Source organism: Oncorhynchus mykiss, chromosome 1, assembly GCF_013265735.2.
Source record: "Oncorhynchus mykiss isolate Arlee chromosome 1, USDA_OmykA_1.1, whole genome shotgun sequence".
Taxonomy (NCBI): domain Eukaryota; kingdom Metazoa; phylum Chordata; class Actinopteri; order Salmoniformes; family Salmonidae; genus Oncorhynchus; species Oncorhynchus mykiss.
Window position 1 is genome coordinate 42072029 of NC_048565.1, and position 25005 is coordinate 42097033.

The 25005-nt window shown below is 41.0% G+C and overlaps 1 protein-coding gene across 1 annotated transcript; it reads right to left on the reverse strand.

The window, feature by feature from the left end:
• Nucleotides 1-9977: 9977 nt before the first annotated feature.
• Nucleotides 9978-24553, reverse strand: uri1 (URI1 prefoldin like chaperone). The gene is made up of 10 exons (XM_021601430.2): nt 24183-24553; nt 23001-23035; nt 22685-22763; nt 22149-22284; nt 20895-20986; nt 12283-12527; nt 11866-12124; nt 11592-11743; nt 11136-11376; nt 9978-10865 (listed from the first exon to the last, which is right to left on the reverse strand). Exons 1-10 carry the CDS (start codon nt 24252-24254, stop codon nt 10683-10685), a joined length of 1494 nt encoding a protein of 497 aa, XP_021457105.2. The 5' UTR covers nt 24255-24553; the 3' UTR covers nt 9978-10682.
• Nucleotides 24554-25005: the final 452 nt, after the last annotated feature.

Here is a 25005-nt window from a genome sequence, read left to right on the forward strand (position 1 = left end):
GTGGTTAAGTAGAGTAGATGTAACCAGCACATTTCCAGATTTCATAAACTTTTCTATGCCTTCAGTTCACCGTGACAATGACCCTTAGTCTTCGGTCAACCTTTGTACATTGAAAAATAGTGAGGCTCATTTTATGCAGAGGATTTTTTTGTGTGCATCTTTGGTCACACATAATCTCCAGTCTAAACTACCTGTCACCTTTGAGTTCATAAGGTGAAGTTTTTCTCTCCCGGTCCTATGAGGCAGCTAGATCTGTCACTATGTGTCGCCAATAAAGCCAATAGTTTAATGAGGCAGCTGTTGGATTTTCACTAATCACTCTACCCTGATTACTCTGATGAGTGGATGATGCTCTTAAATAATCACCCACACAAAAAATTGGCAAAATAATTATCATCATCTCCCTAAGTACTGCAGCTGCACCGCCTGCAATAATTACAAATAGAACAGAGCGCTTTCTGTCATCCTTTATAACCACTTATTATTAGAGCTAATGCTGAGTGGAGCAGTACTGTAAAGACAGTACTCAGTAGCACATCAGTTGAATACCTAGCTACATAAAGACTTCATAACACATTCATAACCCATAAATAAACCATTCATAAGCAGTGCATAAGGAAAGCTTATATTAACAACGTCAAGATGATGTTTTGTCACAGTGATGTCATTTATACTGCCATTATTATTGACCCTAACTTATTCTTCATGGGATTCATCATATAATACCTTGTTTGGTTTTCACAATATCTAGTTGGAAGTATTGTAGCCAGTTTTGTGGTATTGACAGTGCATACTGAGTGAGGAACACTGATAATCAGTGCAGGGAGGGTAGTAGACTTCATATCAGATCCCCGTGGATCTGTTGTTGCCCTCACCCAGCCACTCCTCCCCCTCGCCCAGTAACGGCCTGGCAGACACAATTAACATTTCCATAAAAACAATTCCCTGCTTCCAATAGTCCAATGCAATTTGTTTTCCATCTCTGTTCATTAATCATTGTTTAAATCAGTGAGCCATCTTTTCCTCACTGCCATCTGCACTCAGCTGTGTTACAGAGATGACACCTCGCCTCTTAATCGAAGCTGACAGCCAAGAGGACGCCTGTCCAAATAGCTTTCTGCATATTTGCACCACTTCTCCACTCAACGTCCCTCCTTGCAGCCATCAGGTAAAAGTGGGTTATTCAATGGATTTCTAATTCATCTAAGAAGTGCACACACACACACGTGCACGCAGGCACGCACACACGTATGCACACGCACACGCACACGCACGCACGCACACACACACATCAACACTTTCATTTCTGAAATGTAAAGCTATGGCTGCTCGTAAAGAGAAAAGGAGAAGAACAAACGCAACAACAAAGGAATCTTGTACATTCCACAATTTGTTCAAGCTGGCAGGATCATTTTTTTCTGTTAAATGAGTGCACCTTTTCCTATACAACACTATTGTTTTCCTGGAATTGGGAGCAAGGTTATTAATTATTCACTGTTTAGTGTTCTTGTATGAGGGAGCTGTGCTTTTCATTCCATTGCCTCATAGTTCACAGACTTAAGGCCATGGAGCTTTGGCAATTTCTTCAGGCAATATGCTGAAAGAGTGTTGTTAATCATAAGCCAGGTATTAAAATGAAACTTCACTAAGATAAAAGTAACAGTTTGGAGGGTTGAGAAGGTTTTTGAACTTGTTTATCCTTCTCTGACTGGATACCAGATTGACCAGTGTACTGCCGAGGACCAGAGCATCCAGACGAACACCTCAAAAAACTTTGGCTTCACACTTTTATCAAAGTGTTTTAAGCCGAACGGCAAACAGCTTTGACCTTTTGTGAGAAAATCTGACGTGGTGGCAAGAGAGTGCCAACAAATTCATTTGGCCTGTTCATCTGAGCTTGGATTACAGATATTCAAATCATGTGCTTGGTGTTTAAACAAGTGATTCCATCAAGGGAGAAAGTTGCTAAGCATATCTTTGCCATGTACTGCACTCTAACATCACTTGTAATATAGTAAAGAGGATAAGATACTAGCACCTGACTTTCCTTCTTGCTTTACTCATGTTTACTCATATTTTGCAAAATAAAAAAATAAAAAACGTCTGTGTTGTATTTTGCATTATGATAGAAAGGCTATTCTAACATAAGCACAACTCCATTAGCCATGGTGTCAGTCTGTTCTGCTTTCTTGCCAACTTCTCATGGAATTGCCATGCCAAACTCTGGTACCCAGGCTACAATTTCATCATAATAAACAGGTAATATTCTGAGACATTTTCAAATCAAGACATGCCTTGCATTTCACAGCTTGCTTATTCTCTCATCAACAAGAAACACATTTATCAACTAGCTTCCATTTTTGCTTTTCTAATAAAGAGGGTTGCGGTTAAATTATGTGTAAATTCCAAGGCTGAATATTTAATGCTGATTGATCGTACTGGCTGCAACCCACCTGCTCCTCCTCCTGTCCCCTTGGAGCCTGTGAGAGGAGAACTCTGCATTGGAGAGGAACAGAGCATTATGGACTCTTAGCTCACATATGACAGATGGGGCATCATGGCTTCAAAGGCAAGCATTTGCAGATGAGAGGGGGGAGTGTAGGTAAGGGCTAAGGGGTATTTCAACAACACCTCTCTATCTAGGTGACAGTGATAGATATTAGACTAGAGATTCTCTATTATCAAAGCATTCACTGCACCCACTCACAACCTCTGTGCATCACCATTGACCACCATGACACACATTATTATACATAAGGAGAAGTCTGACAATAATAAAACATCTGTACGTCCAACAGACCTCAACCCAGTTACCACGGTGGATGACTTGATATGTGTTGCATTAAAACGAGTGTTGACTGCAACAGATTATCTATGATGAGAAGATCACAGTGGACTGTCATTACACCACAACACATTGTCCTTTTCATTGAAAAGAGAGAAAGAAAAGAAGAATTAACCCGGAGTCTAATTTGGAATCAACGATCAGCCACACACAGTATATTTTGACATACAGTCCTTTAAAAAGTATTCCCAGCCAATGTTCCCTAAAAAATAAATGTCGGCACTGAGCAAATGTCAGGTCTGCTGAGCGCAAACTTGAACCTTGTGAAAATTCTGTGCAACTTCAAAGTTAGTTATAACAGTGGTCAAGTAGGCTGCTGTGGCTATTTGATAATGATGTAGGCCTGTCAGAGTGCCTACCATCAAAAACAATGCAGAAAATGCATCCCAAAATATTTTAACATGAAAATAGCTGTTTTGTCATTCAGCCTAAAGTAGCAGCTAAAGTGTGGTGTTCAATGTAGGCCTACATTCCGTGAGACTTTTGGAAAAAATATGCAGGGCTTGACATTAACCTGTTGATCCACTTGTCCTTCAGACAAGGTGACTGAAAATGTGTTGTTTGATGCAAGAAACTACTACAAAATAAAGATAATTATTATTCCCATACCATTACTACAGAGAATCAGACATATTGTGCTACCCTCTGCCTATTGGCTACTTCGCTTAATCAAGACCATCTCAAAATACAACACTGCCCCTTTAAGACAGAAAAAAAGTTTATTTACCTGACTTGGTTTTCAAAGATGTCTAGAAATGTACATGCTCTTGTGGGAAGCAACCACACCCCCATTGCAGACTATAACTGAGTTAATAACTCACTAACTAGCAAAGGATATGAACAAATGTGCACAGGTGGCTGGCTACATGCAGTACTCTCTTTGATCTCAAAACAAGCACATCTACTCACGACCACTCATGCTGTATATACAGTCTAGTTCAAAGTGAACGGCACAGATCCATATATGGCAATGGTATTTTTGCAGCTCTGATTGGTTATGCTGCACCGGTCTGTAGAGTACAGGCTGCCTGCCTGTCTGTCTGCCTGCCTGTCATGCCTGTCAATGCAATAGAATCGTACTCCGATGCAATTTGCCTACAAGAAAATCTCTTGCATAGTAAGTTTTGTATACTAAGTCTTGCATAGTTCACTTTGTTTAGGTATGTTTAATTGAAAGTGGCTAATATTGGCAATTCCAACAGTAGAGGGAAACTAGAAAGTTTAGTGAAGTTCATTCTCGTGCTTCTCTGCGCAGGCTAGTATTTCTTCTGTGCAACAGTCCCGGGGGAGGAGTTTAGAGGGAACATTGTTCACACATCTTGACAAAGTAGTATTAAAATTGATTTCATTGTCATTTCTTTTCAACTATCCACACAATATACTCTGTAATGTCAAAGTGGAAGAACCTTCTAACCTTTTTTTTTTTTTTTAAATGTATGAAAAATACAACACTGATATATATTAATTAGATAAGTATTCACCCCCATGAGTCAATACATGTTAGAATCACCTAAGGAAGCAATTACAGCTTTGAGTCTTTAGGCGTAAGTCTCTAAGAACTTTGCACACCTCGATTGTACAATATTTACCCAGTATTCTTTTAAAAATTACTTGAGTTCTGTCAAGTTGGTTGTTGATCATTGCTAAAAGCCATTTTCAAGTCTTGCCATAGATTTTCCAGACGATTTCGGTCAAAACTGTAACTAGGCCACTTAGGAACATTCAATGTCATCTTGGTAAGCAACTCCTGTGTATATTTGGCCTTGTGTTTCAGGTTATTGTCTTGCTGAAGGGTGAATTTGTCTCTCAGTGTCTGTTGGACAGAAGATTTTACCTGTGCTTAGCTGTATTCCATTTATTTTTATCCTAAAAAACTCCCTCGTCCTTGCTGATGACTAGCATACCCATAACATGATGCAGCCACCACCATGCTTGAAAATATGAAAAGTGGTACCCAGTGATGTGTTGGATTTTCCCCAAGCATAACGCTTTGTATTCAGGACAAAAAGTTATTATTTTTTGCCCCTTTTTTTGCAGTATTACTTAAGTGACTTGTTGAAAACAGGTTGCATGTTTTGGAATATTTGTATTCTGTACAGGCTTCCTTCTTTTCACTTTGTAATTTAGTTTATAATTGCGGAGTAGCTACAATGTTGTTGATCCATTCTCAGTTTTCTCATATCACAACCATTAAACTCTGTAACCGTTTTAAAATCCCCATTAGTCTCGTGGGGAAATCATTGAGCAGTTTCCTTCCTCTACGGCACTTGAGTTAGGAAGGACACCTGTATCTTTGCAGTAACTGGGTGTATTGATAAACCATCCAAAGCCTAATTAATAACTTCACCATGCATGATCGTTTCCCTTCTTTGCAAGGCATTGGAGAACCTCCCTGGTCTTTGTGGTTGAATCTGTGCTTGAAATTCACTACTCAATTAAGGGAGCTTACAGATAATTGTATGTGTGGGGTACAGAGATGGGGTAGTAATTCAAAAACCATGTTATACACTATTATTGAACACAGAATGAGTTCATGCAACTTATCTAATTTGTTAAGCACATTTTTACTCCTGAGTCTTGCCATAAGAAAGGGGTTGAATACTTAATCACTCAAAACATTTAATCTTTTAATTTTTTATTAATAAAAAACAAATCTACAATCAAAATCAAAATTGATATTATGGGGTGTTGTGTGTAGATCAGTGACACAAAATCTAAATTTAATACATTTTAAATTCAGGCTGTAACTCAAAAAAATGTGCAAGAAACAGGGGTGTGAATCATTTCTGAAGGCACAGTACACAAGACCTGCTATTCCACCATCATACACAATCCTGTTTTGTCCATTCGACATGACTTATGAATGAATTTGGAGTCAATTCAAGCATTGAAATACATTCACTATCCTACACTATATGACTACCCCACCTATACTTACTTTTTGACTATATTTCCCAAGTTCCCTTCACTTAATAGCCTACTGACTTTGGCATTACCAGGGGCAGCCAACCTCACCACAAGGCGCTCATGCATTCACGCACACAAATCTATTCTGAGAAACCATGTAATTCTGAGAAAACGGCATTCGAATAAGTTGAAAGTTAGAGTTGCTGGAGATGATAAATACGTTTGACTGAATATTGTTTAAAAAAAATCCTTACCTGAGCATTTAGATCAGCGCATGTAAAAGACTCCACCGCGTATTGGACTCGAAGTGACAGCTTGAGTTCAGTCAGTGACAAGTGATGGCCTGTGTATCTGACTTTTCCGTGATCCTGCGCTAAAGGGTAATAATAAAATCAGACCTCCGTCAACATCCTTCAACTATTAAACATGCATGCTTTCGAAATGAAGTATGGAAGCATATGAGCTTATAGTTTAATGTCCGTGAGAAGGAGGGGATATGACCACTTCGAGATGGCGTGGACTCCCCCATCTGGTAGTTGACAAGCACTGCGTAAATTATGCATAGGTTATTTACACTCCAAGATTATCAACTACCCGTTTCACTTAAATTAGTCATCAGGATGCACATGACATTCAGTAATTTTTTGCTCTGTAAAAACGTCACATTTAGTAGGCCTGGCAGAGTTAATTTTCGGCATCCACTTGTTTGTGACAGACACAGGATGGGGTTTGGTATGACTTTGCCATGGCCCACCTCCTTATCATCTTAATCTTTCCAGATCTCTCTCTCTCTCTCTATCCTCTCTCTCTATCTCTGTGTGTGTGTGTGTGTAAAATGTTTGATTGAGCCTTGCTCCTTAAACCCATGGACTGTGTCAACATCGAAAAAGTAGCCCTGTGACCTCCGATCGTCTTCTCAAAATATTTATAATGAGGATTATAGCCACTCTGACCCTTTGTAAAACATAATGAATAATGCAGGATACCTCTGACTTGTGATTCAGCTGTTTTTACAGTTAGTGCTTAGAGCGCTCATAGGCTTCTTTTCAGAAAGCTTAATTGGGTGCTTCTAACATCCATCACACTCCTGCCATCCCAATGACCTTCCCAGTGGATTATTTTCTAAGAGAGAGATGGAATTTATCTATACAATAACCACACACAAAAAAGCCCCTATTGTGCACACATCCTCGTGCATTCTACTTAGATGAAATGTATAGCCTCAAAGTACTGTGTTGATGTTAGCCCCTGGTGCACTTTGACACCATTTACAGAGGCCTGACTTTCATTCAAATTAACTATATGACCCCAGATTTCTGAAATATTAAATAGATGCAAGAACATGTACTTACATTATATAGACACAGAATAATGTAACACTTCAGGGGATGTTTCATAGACCAAGCAGTGATTCTCTATGGAACATGGTTTGAAATACAGGAGTAGGCTTTATCTGGGCCCATGAAACAGGTCCAGGTGTACAGCAAGGAACAGTTTAATGCCCCATTTGTAGCTGGGAGCATTAGCCTCTTTTCTGAGCAACTGTCTGGTCAACAATACCTGCTTGTCTCTGCAAGGAGATCCTAAATAACCTAACTCTTAAATCCTGTTTAAACCCTGCAATGTAGATCTCACTGTTGTGTTTCAGATGAACATGTTCCTTAGATCTATTTGAACTGTTAAGTACATGGTCCAACATCTACCTTCAAAGATGAGCTTTTTAAGTTCAATGATCTGTGTCTAACTAATTTGTCTCATGCTACCTGGATTGGGTTTTCATATTGCAGCCCTAATCATGGTGGTGAGAGGATCACCTCAGGACCAGTTCAGTTTAAAAGCTGCTTATCAAACCCTGCACTCTCACCACTTAGCAAGCAGCAAGTGATACACTGCCGTGAAAAGTATATACCTTCTGATTTTATCTATTTCTGCAGAAAAAAAATGTATACTGAATGTTATCAGATCTTCAACCAAAACCTAATATTAGATAAAGGAAACCGGAGTGAACAAATAACATGAAATGTTGATATTTATTGAATTTAAAAAAATTATGCAACACCAATTGCCCCTGTGTGAAAAAGTAATTTCACCATCACACTACCACCAACATTCTTGACCGCCGGTATGACGTTCTTACTGTGGAATGCAGTGTTTGCGACAGACATAACCGGACCCATGTCGTCCAAATAGTCGACTAGAGTTTGCCAAAAAGCACCTGGATGATCGTCAAGATTCCTGGAAGAATGTTCTATGGACAGATGAGTCAAAACTAACTTTTTGGACAACATGGGCCCCGTTATGTCTGCGAAAACCAAACACTCCATTCCACAGTAAGAACCTCAAAACAACAGTGAAGTATGGTGGTGGTAGTGTGATGGTTGGGGGATGCTTTGCTGCCTCAGGACTTAAACCACTTGTCATCATTGAAGGAACCATGAATTCTGCTCTGTATCAGATAATTCTAATGGAAAATTTCAGGCCATCCATTCGTGAGCTGAAGTCGAATCACAACTGGGTCATGCAGCAAGACAATGATCCAAAACACACAATCAAGACATCAGAATGGCTGAAAAGCAACAAGTTTTGGAATGGCCTAGTCAAAGTCCAGACTTAAGCCCGATTGAGATGTTATGACAGGACCTGAAACGAGCAGTTCATGCTCGAAAACTCCCCAATGTCGCTGACTTGTTCAGTGGTGGAAAAAGTACCCAATTGTCATACTAAAAGTACAAATACAGTACCTTATTAGAAAATGACTCAAGTAAAAGTCACCCAGTAAAATACTACTTTAGTTAAAGTAAAACAAGTATTTGGATTTAAATATACCCAAGTATCAAAAGTATATTTTAGCAATGACATTTAGTTAAGTATCAAAAGTATAAATTATTTCACATTCCTTATATTAAGCATACCAGACTGCACAATTTTGTCTCTTTTACAAATGGCCATAAAATAAATGTACATAGGAGAGATGATCTACTGTTGGTCCTTGTGTTTTTACATTTTCAAGATCCACATACTTTTGTATATTTAGTGTATCAGCCTTCAAATGAGTGGATTTGGCTATTTCAGCCACACCCGTTTCCGACAAGTGTGTAAAGATCTAGCACACAGCCACGCAAACTCCATAGTCAAACATTGGCCTTACTGAAGAGCTCAGTGACTTTCAACGTGGCACCGTCATAGGATGCCACCTTTCTAACAAGTAACATTTCTGCCCTGCTAGAGCTGCCCCAGTCAACTGTAAATGCTGTTTGTGAAGTGGAAAAGTCAAGGGTTTCCATCCCCATGCGCAATGCCAAGCATCGGCTGGAGTGGTGTAAAGCTTGCCGCCATTGGACACTGGAGCAGTGGAAACACTGTCGTGATGAATCACACTTCACCATCTAGCAGTCGAACGTACTAATCTAGGTTTGGTGAATGCAAGGAGAACGCTACCTGCTCAAATGCATAGTGCCAACTGTAAAGTTTGGTGGATGAGGAATAATGGTCTGGTTTTTCATGGTTCGGGCTAGACCCCTTATTTCCAGTGAATGGAAATCTTAACGGTATGATTCTGTGCTTCCAACTTTGTGGCAACAGTTTGGGGAAGGCCCTTTACTGTTTCAGCATGACAATGCCCCTGTGCACAAAGCAAGGTCCACACAGAAATGGTTTGTCGAGATCGGTGTGGAAGAACTTGATTGGCCTGCAGAGCCCTGACCTCAGCCCCATCGGACATCTATAGGATGAATTGGATCACCAACTACAAGCCAGGCCTAACAGCCCAACATCATTGCCCAGCAAGTTACTGCAGAAAAATCCCAGAAGACTGGAGGCTGTTATAGCAGCAAAGGGGGTACCAACTCCATATTAATGCCCATGATTTTGGAATGAGATGTTTGACGAGCCGGTGTCCACATACTTTTGGTCATGTACTGTATATGTGGCATACCTGTTATGGACAATAAAGACCAACACAAACATCAGCAGTGGGCAGCCATCCTATCACCTCTGACCAAAGAACATCAGCAGTGGGCAGCCATCCTATCACCTCTGGCCAAAGAACATCAGCCGTCATCTTGTTAATTTCCCCACAATTCTACATGTAGAATCACCACCCTCTTTGACACTCAGCAGGTGATCTACTGCGCACAGTCAACGTTTGTGTTGGTCTGGCTCGTCCTTTAGTGAAAAAAGGAGAAAAGGTTTGAGAAAAATCTACCCAAAGGGGAGTAACACGTGACTTTTTCCTCAAAATCTTTTATTTTCCTTCCAGTTTACAACAATGTTTATTCTGACATAAAGCTGGTCACAGAGGTGGGCATTAGGCAGGTACAAGGGGATTGGGGACAATAAAGGGCAGTCAGCATATGACCCTGTGTAGAATAATCGTAGAAAATCAAAAAGGAAAAAAATAAATGACACAGAGCGTAACGTTTTTAGCATAGCGGGCAAAATTATAGATCAAACAAATAGAGTGGTAAACCACTGGCCTTGTCAAGACACTGACACGAGAGCAACCACCATAAAATGAGCACCTAGGCAGTGTGGACTAGTGTAGTGCCATAATGTTGGAGGATGAGGGCTCTAAATAAACAACCTCTTGACTTAAATACATATTGCAATGAAGTGCTTACTTAGCAACAAAAGCTTGATGTTCCTTACAAGGCAGGTAAATGGTTAAGTGCAAGCGTTCTAAACAATGCTATGCTACTCTTACAGAGCCTCTTATAGAACAGTCCTACTGTAATAGATACCCTGTGTACTAACAGGAAAAGCATTGTGAAAGAGAAGAATAAAGGCTTGAAGAGTGATGACAAAAAGAAGAAGAGACATGGCAGATATTAGGGAGGGTTCACAGTCTGTCCAGCTCAACAAAGTGCTGGTGTAGAACATCTATGTTAAAAAGGGGCCAGTCGTGTGAATCCTGGAGACTGGCTTTGCAGGGTCACTTCTGCTGCAGCCGGGCAGCTTTGAACTTGGACACCCGCTTAGGGGCCTCACGGGGGGCGTCGGGAGCCACCTCCTCCAGCTTCCGCTCTGGGATTGTGGGCAGAGCTGGAGGGACGATGGTTAGGTGGGGGATCGACAAGGGAATGGGCTCCTTCTCCACCACTGTGCATGAAAAGGCCTGGATGATCAACAAAACATTAACAGGAGGTGGTTAATGAGAGGCTGTAGAGCTGGACAGTGCACAGACAAACAACTTGTTCAAGGTGTATCCCTATTCAACATTCAAAGATCATGATTCGAAAAACAAATCAGCAGAGGACCACGGTCGTATTAATTAGGGCCTGCAATGGAAAATTCATGTTTTTTTATTGCACAAGATGTTCAGGTAGTCCCTCTGTCAGTTGTCTTCCGTTTACTGTCTAATGAACATGACCCAGCTGAGTTTTACCTCGAAGCGTCTGGTGGGGTGTAGAGGGTTCCCGGTGGGGCTGTCCTCCTCTGTGATGCCGTCGCTGGTGTCGCTGCACGTGTTCTCGTCGTGGCTCAGGGTGCGTCCGAACGTCCTGCGCTCTTCGAAGTCGGCAGCGCTGCTCTCGCTGGTGTCGCTACATCCGCTGTTCTCTCTGCTCCGGGACTTTAGGATGGACTTCCTGGGGATGGGCTCGCCATTCTTCACATCCACAAACAACCTGACAAAAGTCCACAAACATAGGCCTAGTCAGCCATTATACCCAATCAGATTGCAGAACTTGTTAATAGACAGACACCATACCGAATCAGAACAAAGTACCTGGAAACATTCAGAGTAAATAACATTTAATATATGCCAATACATTGGACCCAAAATGTTGCTAATAGGTATGCCAACCAAGAACTAGATAAATGATGTGTAGTGTGGGTTTACCTGTAGATGTCTGTGGGTGTGGTGATGTTGTGGAGCCCGTGGTGAGAGTGACCATTGCTGGTGCCGATCTTCTTTTTCCTCTTGGCTTGCTGCTTCTGTTCTTTCAGCTCACTGAACTTTAACATTGTGTTCTTCCCTGTGTTTATCCTCACCTGGAGACGAAGCGACAGCGAGAAAAATGTAGTACATTGATTTACATGACTCAAATAACATAATTGACGACATTGTTGACTGTTGACTGCATTGAGTTTAATACGATTTATAAAACACTGACCTTCTTGGGTTCCACTGTATGAGTGAAATAGATGGTAGGCAAACCGTTGCCTTCCTCCTCCTCTCCCTTGTCTTCCTCCTCCTCCCTGTCCCTGGTTGTACCGTTAACTTGGCCACTGTTGTGAGGCACAGTCTTCTTGCCTTCACTCCTCTCGTCATGTCCGTTGACGCGATGATGGCCGCCACCATCTCCCTCCTTCTCTTCCTCAGAGGATGATGTTGTGTCGTCATTGCCGTTGGTGTCTGCACTTCCAAAGTGTCTGAAAACAAATCAAAACAAGGCATCATGAGAAATCTAATCTTCACTTTTGCAATGAAACACAGGTGTGAATGTGGGAAGAGTGCCCTGAATCACTTCTCAATGTGAAAGTCCATGCGTTTTGTGTGCGTGAGTGTGTGTGTGCGTGTGCAACTCTACCGGTCATGCTCCTCCTCAAGCTTCTCCTTTGCTTCCAGCTCATCCAGTCTGGCCCACAGCTCCTCCTCAGACAGCACTCCTCTCCTACTCCCTCCATCTCCCTCTCCACCGCCCTCCTCCATCTTCACAACAGCCTCCATTTTGGGCTTAGTGTGGGGCTTAAGGGCCACACGCTGCTTTCCTTTGCATACAAATTCTTCAATACTTCCAACCTCTTCTCTGATGTCCACATAGTCCCCTTTAGCCTGAGGAAACAGAAGGGTAGAAGCCAGCATGTTAACAATATCTGCTCATACAAATAGCTTTATCTGCACAGAGGAGTTGTCTATCAGACAAGCTGGCTGAAGAGGATCCTCAAAGCTCTTTGTTTTCACTGTAATTACACTTTTTTTATATTTAACCTTTATTTAACTGGGCAAGTCAGTTTAGAACAAATTCCTATTGACAATTACGACCAACCAGAAGGCAAAAGGCCGGGGGCTGGGATTAAAAATAAAAATATAGGACAACACACACATCACGACAAGAGAGACATCACAACACTACATAAAGAGAGACCTAAGACAACAACACAGCATGGTAGCAACTAGAGGTCGACCGATTATGATTTTTCAACGCCGATACCGATACCAAATTATTGGAGGACCAAAAAAAGCCGATACCGATTAATTGGCCGATTTTTTTACTTGTAATAATGACAATTACAACAATACTGAATTAACCTTAATATAAAACATCAATCAAATCATCAATAAAATCAATATAGCCTCAAATAAATAATGAAACATGTTCAATTTGGTTTAAATAATGCAGAAACAAAGTGTTGGAGAAGAAAGTAATATGTGCCATGTAAAAATGTTAACGTTTAAGTTCCTTGCTCAGAACATGAGAACATATGAAAGTTGGTGGTTCCTTTTAACATGAGACTTCAATATTCCAAGGTAAGAGGTTTTAGGTTGTAGTTAATATAGTATTTATAGGACTATCTTTCTATACCATTTATATTTCATATACCTTTGACTATTGGATGTTCTTATAGGCACTATAGTATTGCCAGTGTAACAGTATAGCTTCCGTCCCCCTCCTTGCCCCTACCTGGGCTCGAACCAGGAACACATCGACAACAGCCACACTCGAAGCATCGTTACCCATCGCTCCACAAAAGCTGCGGCCCTTGCAGCGCAAGGGGAATAACTACTCCAAATCTAAAAGCGAGTGACGTTTGAAACAGTATTAGCGCACACCCAGCTAACTAGCTAGCCATTTCACATTGGTTACACCAGCCATTAGGCTGATAGGCTTGAAGTCATAAACAGCGCTGTGCTTGAGAAGAGCTGCTGGCAAAATGCACGAAAGTGCTGTTTGAATGAATGATTACGGGCCTGCTGCTGCTCAGTCAGACTGCTCTATCAAATCAGACTTAATTATAACATAATAACACACAGAAATACGAGCCTTTGGTCATTAATATGATCGAATCCAGAAACTAAATGATAGTTTCCAGATGAAATAGTGAAATACGGAACCATTCTGTATTTTATCTAACGGGTGGCATCCCTAAGTCTAAATATCCTTGTTACATTGCACAACCTTCAATGTATGTCATAATATTCTGGCAAATTAGTTCGCAATGAGCCAGGCAGCCCAAACTGTTGCATATACCCTGACTCTGCATGCAATGAACGCAAGATAAATTACACAATTTCACCTGGTTAATATTGCCTGCTAAACTGGATCAGTAGTTATAACTAGTGATTATGATTGATTGTTTTTTGTAAGATAAGTTTAATGCTGGCTAGCAATTTACCTTGGCTTCTACTTCATTCGCATAACAGGCAGACTACTCGTGGAGTGCAATGGTTAGAGCGTTGGACTAGTTAACTGTGCGGTTGCAAGATTGGAACCCCTGAGCTGACAAAGTGAAAATCTGTCGTTCTGCCCCTGAACAAGGTAGTTAACCCACAGTTCCTAGGCAGTCATTGAAAATAAGAATGTGTTCTTAACTGACTTGCCCAGTTAAATAAAGGTATAAAAAAAAAGCAAGCAATGGGAACCTCCCCAGAGAGCAGAGACAGGTTAAAAATGTCAGATAGGCTTGGCGATGATAAGGGCAGCAACCTTAAAGAAAAAAGGATCTAAACATCTGACCCAGATGTTTTTTGGAGTTGAAGTTTAAGGATCCCCTTTAGCACCTCGGACTCAGTGGCTGCGGTCCAAACACTTAGAAGACACACCCTATCCACTCAGCCCTCAAATTAAGTGGACACTTCTGATGATGTATGACGAGTATACCACCCTTGACCGGAAATTCGTTCATCCCGCGATGATTGCCTTTTCAGCCACCGGTAATTTGTGGGTGCTTTAAATGCACAACAGTCAATTATGATTGCATGGCTACTTATATTAAATAAATAATTATTAATATACACTACTGTTCAAAAGTTTTGGGTCACTGCATCCGTTATGGGTCAAACGACCACCCCTCATCACTGTCAAACGCTCCCTAAAACACTTCTGCGAGCAGGCCTTTCTAATTGACCTGACCCCAGGTATCCTGGAAGGATATTGACCTCATCCCGTCAGTAGAGGATGCCTGGTTGTTCTTCAATAGTGCCTTCCTCACGATCTTAAATAAGCATGCCCTTTTAAAAAAACATTTACTCCAGACCTGACTGCCCTTGACCAGCACAAAAACATCCTGTGGCACACTGCACTAGCTTCGAATAGTGCAAACGATATGCAACTTTTCAGGGAAGTCAGGAACCAATATACACAGTCAGTTAGGAAAGCAAAGGCTAGCTTTTTCAAACAGAAATTTGCATCCTGCAGCACTAATTCCAAAATGTTTTGGGACACTGTATAGTCCATGGAGAATAAGAGTACCTCCTCCTAGCTGCCCACTGCACTGAGGCTAGGAAACACTGTCACCACCGATAATTCCACGATAATTGAGAATTTCAATAAGTATTTCTCTACAGCTGGCTACGCTTTCCCCCTGGCTACCCCAATCCCAGTCAAGAGCTCTGCACCACCCGCAGCAACCGGCCCAAGCCCCCCCCGCTTCTCCTTCACCCAAATCCAGGCAGCTGATGTTCTGAAAGAGCTGCAAAATCTGGATCCCTACAAATCAGCTGGGCTAGAAAATCTGGACCCTCTCTGCCTAAAATTATCCGCCTCCATTGTCGCAACCCTGATCTCTTTCATATCGTCTGAGATTCATAAAGATTGGAAAGCGGCCACGGTCATCCCCCTCTTCAAAGGCGGAGACACTCTAGACCCAAACTGCTACAGACCTATATCCATCCTGCCCTGCCTTTCTAAAGTCTTCGAAAGCCAAGTGAACAAACAGATCACCGACCATCTCGAATCCCACCGTACCTTCTCCGCTATGCAGTCTGGTTTCCGAGCTGGTCACAGGTGCACCTCAGCCACGCTCAAGGTCCTAAACGATATCATAACCACCATAGATGAAAAACAGTACTGTGCAGCTTCGAATCAAACACCTCATTCTTATCGGCAGACTCAACAGCCTTGGTTTCTCAAATGACTGCCTCGCCTGGTTCACCAACTACTTCTCAGACAGAGTTCAGTGTGTCAAACCGGAGGGCCTGTTGTCCGGACATCTGGCGGCCTCTATGGGGGTGCCACAGGGTTCAATTCTCGGGACGACTCTTTTCGCTCTTGATTTCGCTCTTGCTGCGGGTGATTCTTTGATCCACCTTTACACAGACGACACCATTCTGTACACATCTGGCCCTTCTTTGGACACTGTTAACAACCCTCCAAACAAGCTTCAATGCCATACAACCTCCAACTGTTCTTAAATGCAAGTAAAAATAAATGCATACTCTTCAACCGATCGCTGCCCGCACCCGCCAGTCCACCTAGCATTACTACTCTGGACAGTTCGGACTTAGAATGTGGATCACTATAAATACCTAAGTGTCTGGCTAGACTTTAAACTCTCCTTCCACTCATATTAACCATCTCCAATTAAATTTTCTAGCTAGAATCGGCTTCCTATTTCGCAACAAAGCCTCCTTCACTCATGCTGCCAAACATACCCTCGTAAAACGGACTATCCTGCCGATCCTTGACTTCGGCGATGTCATTTACAAAATAGCCTTTTTTTCAACAGTGAAGAGGCAACTCCGGGATGCTGGCCTTCTAGGCAGAGTTGCAAAGAAAAAGACATATCTTAGACTGGCCAATAAAAAAAGATTAAGATGGTCAAAACAACACAGACACTGCACAGAGGAACTCTGCCTATAAGGCCAGCATCCCGGAGTCACCTCTTCACTGTTGATGTCGATACTGGTGTTTTGCGGGTATTATTTAATAAAGCTGCCAGTTTCTCAAACTAGAAACTCTAATGTATTTGTCCTCTTGCTCAGTTGTTCACCGGAGCCTCCCACTCCTCTTTCTATTCTGGTTAGAGCCCGTTTGCCCTGTTCTGTGAAGGGAGTAGTACACAGCGTTTTACAAGATCTTCAGTTTCTTGACAATTTCTCGCATGGAACAGCCTTCATTTCTCAGAACAAGAATAGACTGACGAGTTTCAGAAGAAAGTTCTTTGTTTCTGGCCATTTTGAGCGTGTAATCGAACCCACAAATGCTGATGCTCAACTAGTCTAAAGAAGGCCAGCTGTATTGCTTCTTTAATCAGAACAACAGTTTCCAGCTGTGCTAACATAATTACAAAAGGGTTTTCTAATGATCAATTAGCTAATCCAAGTTTATCATTTTAAAAGGCTAACAAAGTGCCATTGGCACACAGGAGTGATGGTTGCTGGTAATTTTATTTCACCTTTATTTAACCAGGTAGGCAAGTTGAGAACAAGTTCTCATTTACAATTGCAACCTGGCCAAGATAATGGGCCTCTGTACGTCTATGTAGATATTTGATTATTATTATTTTTTTAATCTGCCATTTCCAGCTACAATAGTCATTTACAACATTAACAATGTCTACACTGTATTTCTGATCAATTTGATGTTATTTTAAATGGACAAATATATTGTTTGGTTTTCTTTCAAAAAACAAGGATATTTTTAACCTGTTAGGGGGCAGCATGTCACTTTTTGATGAATTGCGTGTCCAAACTGAACTGCCTCCTACTCTGTCCCAGATGTTAATATATGCATATTATTATTAGTATTGGATAGAAAACACTCAAGTTTCTAAAACTGTTTGGATGATGTTGGAGTATAACAGAACTCATTTGGCAAGCGAAGAAAGAGAAGAGAAGAAGAAATCCAAACAGGAAGTGAGAAGTCGAATTTCAAAACAGAGCCTATTTAAATCCCTGATAGTTATGGATGTACATGCACTTCCCAGGGCTTCCACTAAATGTCACCATCTTTAGATCCTAGTTTTAAGATTATACTATAAAGGAGGGGCTTATGAGACCCCTTTTAGTGAGTGTTCTGTCAGAGCGCCTCAGTCTCATGAAGCGCGCTCCCGAGAGAGTATCCTCTCGTTCCAGGGCTTTTATTCAGACAATGAAATTCTCCGGTTGGAACCTTATTGATGATATATGTTAAAAATATCCTCAAGATTGAGTGCAGACATGTTCTGACTTGTTTCTACGACCTGTAACGGAACTTTTTGAGTTTTTGTCATGGAGGAATTGGTCGTGCCTCCATGAAGATGGATTACTGGGCTGAATACGCTAACAACAGGTGGCTAAATGATAGGCTTTATGGAACAAATCAGTCATTTATTGTTGAACTGGGATTCCTGGGAGTGCCTTCTGATGAAGATCAAAGGTAAGTGAATATTTAGTGTTTTTTTTAACTAATGTTGACTCCAAGATGGCGGAATTGTCTAATTGTTTATAAGCAGGTACTGAGCTCCGTTCTCAGATTATGATTTTCCGTAAAGTCTTTTGGAAATCTGGCACAGTGGTTGCATAGAGGATCAGTCTCTCTGTAATTCTGTGAATAACACTTGCATCTTTTATCAATGTTTATTATGAGTATTTCTGGGAAAATCACCGGATGTTTTGGAATCAAAATATTACTGCACGTAATGCGCCAATATGTAAACTGAGATTTTTGGATATAAATATGCACATTCTTGAACAAAACATACATGTATTGTGTAACATTATGCCCTATGAGTGTCATCTGATGAAGATCATCAAAGGTTAGTGATTAATTTTATCTATATATTTCTGCTTTTTGTGACTCCTCTCTTTAGCTGGAAAATGGCTGTGTGTTTTTGTGACTTGACCTAACATAATCATATGTGGTGCTTTAGCTGTAAATCAGTTTTGAAATCAGACACCATGGGTAGATTAACAATATGTTTATCTTTCATTTGCTGTATTGGACTTGTTCATGTGTGAAAGTTACATATTTATAAAAAATATTTTTGAATTTCGCGCGCTGCCTTTTCAGCGGAATGTTGAGGTGGGGTTCCGCTAGCGGAACGCTTGGTCTAGACAGGCTAAGTGACCCCAAACTTTTGAACAGTAGTGTTCGCCTACTGTATGATAGCAAATTAATTAGGTAACTGTCATTAGCCCGCCTAGCTGTAACTTCTGAAGAAGGAAACATATTTATTTATTTATTGGATGGGCAAGGAGGCATGACTGAGTCAAATAGGAATCCTGACTTAATGAAGTTGTGATTAAAGAGCTCAGCCATGTGCTCCTTATCAGTAACAACCACATCATGAACATTAAGGGACATGCTCTATCTCAGCTCGCTGGTCACCATAGCAGCACCCACTCGTAGCACACGCTCCAGCAGGTATATCTCACTGGTCACCCCCAAAGCCAATTCCTCCTTTGGTCGCCTTTCCTTCCAGTTCTCTGCTGCCACTGACTGGAACGAACTGCAAAAATTACTGAAGCTGGAGATTCCCATCTCCCTCACTAGCTTTAAGAACCAGCTGTCAGGGCAGCTCACAGATCACTGCACCTGTTCATAGCCCATCTGTATACAGCCCATCTGTCTACCTCATTCCCATACTGTATTTATTTATTTTGCTCCTTTGGTACCACAGTATCTCTACTTGCACATCCATATTTTGCACATCTACCATTCCAGTGTTCAATTGCCATATTGTAATTACTTCGCCACCATGGCCTATTTATTGCCTTAACTCCCTTATTTGACCTTATTTGCACTTACTGTATATATACTTTGTTTTCGTTTTTCCTACTGTATTATTGACTGTATGTTTTGATCATTCCATGTGTAACTCTGTGTTGTTGTATGTGTCGAACTGCTATGCTTTCTCTTGGCCAGGTCGCACTTGCAAATGAGAACTTATTCTCAACTAGCTTACCTGGTTAAATAAAGGTGAAATAAATAAATAAAAAATGGGCAGCTGTGAGGAGGAGGATTTATTTTCCAGGTTTTTAACCTTTTTCCAGAACTTCTTGGGGTTAGACCCACAGAGAGAGAACTGCTCCTTAAAGTAACTAACTTTGGCCTTCTGGATAGCCTCAGTGCACTTATTTCTAATTTGCCTGAACGAGAGCCAGTCAGCCTGAGTATGCGTGTGCCGAGCGATTTGCCAAATGGAATTATTGAGGTGGAGTAACTCTGCCAGATCAAGGTCGAACCAGGGGCTGAACCTGTTTCTAATTCTCATTTTCTTCATGTATCTGTTAACAATACCACTGAAAATATCAAGGAACGGTCCAAGAGTCTTCGACAGAGGTGATCAAGCTGATTCTATACCAATTTACAGAGGCCAAGTCATCAAGTAAGGCTTGCTCATTAAAGTTTTTTAGCAAGCGTCTATGACAAATCAGGACAGGCCCGTTTCACTGAGCAGCCATTGCGAACACAGGCTGTAAAACAGTGATCACTAGGGTCATTACAGGAAACACCAGACTGATACGTATCAGGATTATTTGTAAGGATACCATCAAGGAGAGTAGCCTTTTCTGGGTGTTTGGAGTCATACCTTCTGGGATTGGTAATAATCTGGGAAAGATTTAGAGAGTCCCATTGCTTTAAGACTTGCTCAGGTGGTTTAAGAATGTCCCCGTTTAGGTCACCTAGCAGGACAAATTCAGACTTAGTGTAAGGGGCCAGGTGAGAGCTTGGGCATTTAGGGTAGAGGCCGGTGCTGATGGTGGCCGATAACACCCAGAAACAGTCAACAAAGAGTTATTTGAAAGTTTAATGCGTAAAACCAGAAAATCAAATTGTTTGGGGACAGAATTGGTGGTGACAACCAAACACTGAAGGTGTTCCTTGGTAAAGACTGCCACTCCACCACCTTTGGAAGATCTGTCTTGCCAAAAAAGTTCATAACCAGAAAGGTTAACATCAGTGTTCAAAACACTGTTTCTTAACCATGTCTAAGTAATGACCAACAAGTCTGGTCTGGAGCTGTGAACACACACTTTTAGGAAATAAGCTTCTAGTGTTAACGTGCAGAAAACCCAGGCTTTTTACAAGAGCAGAAGTCAGTGAAGCAGATATCGGAGCACAAATCAGAATTGGGGCTAGCAACAGTAGATGGGCCAGGGTGTACATGCACATTTCCAGATATAATCAGCAATAACACAATCAGGGCACGGCAGAGGACAGGGAGAGCTCTGCAATGTTGATTTAGAACATGTGAATATGCTTTAGATGGTACTTACGCCTGAGAGTTTTTCAAGATCCTCTGTGAACCCAACCCTGGCTTCAAAGTTCTTCTTCGTCTTGTGCAAGTCATCCAGCGCACTCCTTACATCTAAAAAAAAAAAAAAAGAAAAAAGGACAAATTTGATTTTATATCATTTGTAAAACAAAAATTGGATTTAATTTGAAAAACAAAAATTGTGTGATTAGTGTGGAATTGGACAAATGTGTGTGTAAAGGGTCAAGACATGCAGCTTGTGAACCAGATTGGTCGTAGTCAGTAGAAAAGAGAAACAAAAACCACAGTATTCAGACCAGTAAGGGGTTAAATCCTGAACACACTGACAAAAAAGGGAAAATGATGACACAAACAGTTCATAATATCTCATGCCCTCGGTGCTACTTCGGATCATTAAATCTTCACAACAATTAAACCCCCGTTTGCTAATGGCAGCAAAGGGCCCCGTCGTCATGGCGACGCCGAGCCCTCAAGCCGTACGTCTCCGAAGCGTTGGGGAAAGGTCAAACACGGACAGCCTGACAACTCAGCGGGGCTGTTTGACAGATCTCAGCCAGCCATGTTTGCATTATGGCACTTAGCTGTGTAAAATCAGCCTGGGCAGGGTCAGGGAGGGGTGGGCAGGGTTATGGCACATTCACGCTTCGGTAAACATCAGTCTAATAAAGCTCCCATCACTATCACACATTGTTATTTAGGACGATTTGACACAATATTAAATAGCTTTTCGGGGCGTAGGGTGAATACCAAAGAAAGCAGGGGGAAACTGCTCTCCCTTACATGGGTAAGAGAAAGAAAGAACGGCCAGCAGTGGAATGGGCAGGAGGATTTTTAAGGCTGGACTGTTGTGACAAAATGATAGCAGAACATGGTCAAATAGCCTTGAGTAACCAAACAATGGCTTTATCAATGTGTCACATTCTGGTCACAATTCTACATTTTCAATAGTTAATTGCCCACCAGAAAGACTACAACAAATATTAGAATAATCCAAGTATTCACAAAATGAGTAGCCATTCAACTTTCCTTGACAACACTGAGTGATCACCTCTTTGTTTCTGACAGCAAGTCTATAACAACAGCCCCCTCTGCTGGGCAAATGCTTGGAGTGTTAAGACATTCATAATATGACCTCAATCTTTCACAATAAGCATAACCACTACCATACATACACAATTGACGAGTTAACTATCAAAGTTTTCCAAGGAATCATGGTATCTGAGAAAATTCTACATGGCTTCCAAAATAAACTCACGTTTCTTCCTGTGCTCCAAGAGCTTCTGGGCCTGCTTGGCAGAGCACTTGGCAAACCAGTTGTCTCCCAGTAGCACAGTGATCTCATTGGTATGGACCAGCTTCCCAGGCATGAATGCCAAAGGGCCAAACGGCACCTGTTACAGCAGAGAGGGGAGGAAAAAGGTTTTTAAAATAAATACTGCATTATTTAAGTTTCAAGTTCAAGTTTCACCTCGACTAAAATCAGTTTTATATTACGGCAATTGAAACATGGTTCTGCATATTTTTCACAAACTGAAAGTGAAATTAAATAGCTGAAAGAAAAGGAGAACATAAACTGGTAGACAAAGATAAGGCCTTCCCTGCACACAACATATATACACACACCCATCATAAGAGCTGTATTAATTGATGCGTGTTTCTTTCCAGATCAAGACAATTTATAATAAGGATGCATGGCCTGGGAATTCACTCTGACACACCTCATATAATAAACTTTAAATAAGCCCCTGCTATGGAAACTCTCCCCGGTGCATTTAATAAGAGAGAACGTACCATGATGTCATAGGACACCTCTTCTGGAAGAGTTTTGAGTTGATCCTCAAGGGCTTCATAGTCACCTTTTACCTTCTCCCTGAAAGTCCAAAGATTATAATTTTAGTAAAGTAACGGCACACACACAATGATCCACATGCCCTTCCTAAACTACCGGCTATCCCAGAACTAATGTTTAGCCTATCTATGTACTATCAAGGACGTGGTGAGGGACTAGGTGTAACTAGTAATCTAGGAGCACAGTAGCATCATAATTTATGAGATTCTGTTTGACTCCTACGCCAGTCACTACGCGGAATTGCTACACAAGACTCACCAGTGCTGGATCTGAACTTCGCAGCCTTTCACCACCTGTTGTTGACAGAGTGACAATTCTATAGGTCAAACTTAGCATTTTTATTTTTAAAAAAACCTCTGAATAACCCCCTCCATTTTACAGTTCTTTACACCTACTCAATGTTGGGGAAGCAAATTCTCAGGAAGTTTAGGGTGTTTTGATTTAACAGCTGTCAAAGATTAATTGACAAAGGCTTTTCTGGAACTCACAGGATATACTTACACAGAAGCACCTACTTGGGGACAGGAAGAGGCATCTGTACACTTTACAGTGGATGTCATACTAGGAAGTAGCCTATAATATTACACTTTTGATAGGGGTATGAAATATGACGTGTACCATGGATGCGGCAGATACAATTCTTTACTCATTACGACAGAAATTTAGCTAAGCATGCCTGGTCAACACATTCGGCCTGTTCCTATTTGAAAGTAGGCCTACAGTAAAGTTGCACCCTCCTTCATGAGTCAAATTCTACTGAAACACAACACGAACATTACTTTGCCAACTGACTAGCTTTACTTTTGTCCTGCATTGCCATCAATGCATGTTAATAAACATCCAATCAATGACCAACACTGTGTATTGATATTCTCTGAACATTTAGATACGATCATACTAGCTCTAGCTAGCTATGGATGTTGAATCTAGGTCAGTGTTGAAAGGCCAGTAGTAAATTAGCTAACGTTAGGCCACACAAGGTAATGCTTGTGTGCGTAAGTGTATGGTAAGTTCATTAAACTATCCTTTACGCATTGGGCAAGTACATTTGTTTATTTATGCATTATGCTTGCTGAAAAATATAATTCAACATCAGAGCAATTGACAAACTTGACTTTGCATATTCTATGGTTGTAGTTAAACATGGTTTGGCCAGGATCCAAGCTGAAATAAACAAGAAGCAACATGTGACCGCTGGCTCAAGGAAGCTTCTAGAAAAAGGTTGAACTAGCTAGAAAGTTTCCACGATTAATTATCTGTCGAAGATGCCACAAGCGCATAAATGAATATGCAATTAAATAGCTAGCTTGCAACATTCTGAAAGAGAATGCACGCTAGGCGGTCTCATTAATGAACATGTAAAACAATTTGATAATTATAAATCGACCGCGTGCATTGTCAGACAGAGCACACACAATCCATCTAGCTCGTTTATTTTACCTTCTTATGCTCCACTCGAAGTCTGTCAACTCCTTGTAGGACCTCTATGTGCCTTTTATTTCTCTCAGCCATCTTCCCATGTAATAATCAAATGAAATGTGACGTTTGTGAATCCAAAACAATGCTCAGGGGTTGTAAGTCCTAAAGAAATGTTTATGAATACAATTGCAGGTATTCCTGAGACGCGTTTTCCTCTTATTCATCAAAGGGGCAGTGATAGATATCCAAGACTTCGGAAGTGAGACCATTTCACACTCTCATTTTAGGATTTCAGCATGATCTCAAAAATATCCACGTAATATAATCCTCGATGTTCAGCGTCCTCCTCATCGACCCTGCGCCATGTTCCCCGGTCTGTTTCCCGGTGTACTCTGGGTAAAATAAAAAAAAGCTCACTTTCACAACAATGCATGGAAAGGATCACATTATGTAAGACTGTATCCAATAGGCTACATATAAACAGGATTTCCCTCTCTTGCAAGGGTATTAAATCAAACATATTTATCTTTATTCCCCATCAAATGCTTTAATAACTTCATTTTAAACATTGACCTTATATTGCAAATTATATCTCTAGTTACAGTTGTAAATTCACTAGTTACAGAGATGAGACATATTTACAGAATAAAGAAACAATTCTCACTCAATAATATTATCCCATCAATCCAATTAGTATGATGACTGAGGTTGTAAAATTACTGTGATGATGGTCTTTTACATTCTTTGGCATAATGCAAAATCTAATAATCTATTTATAATGTTGCTTCAAGATGCACATGGTATAATTAATTGACCGGATGCTCTCATGATAGAGGACAGCAGT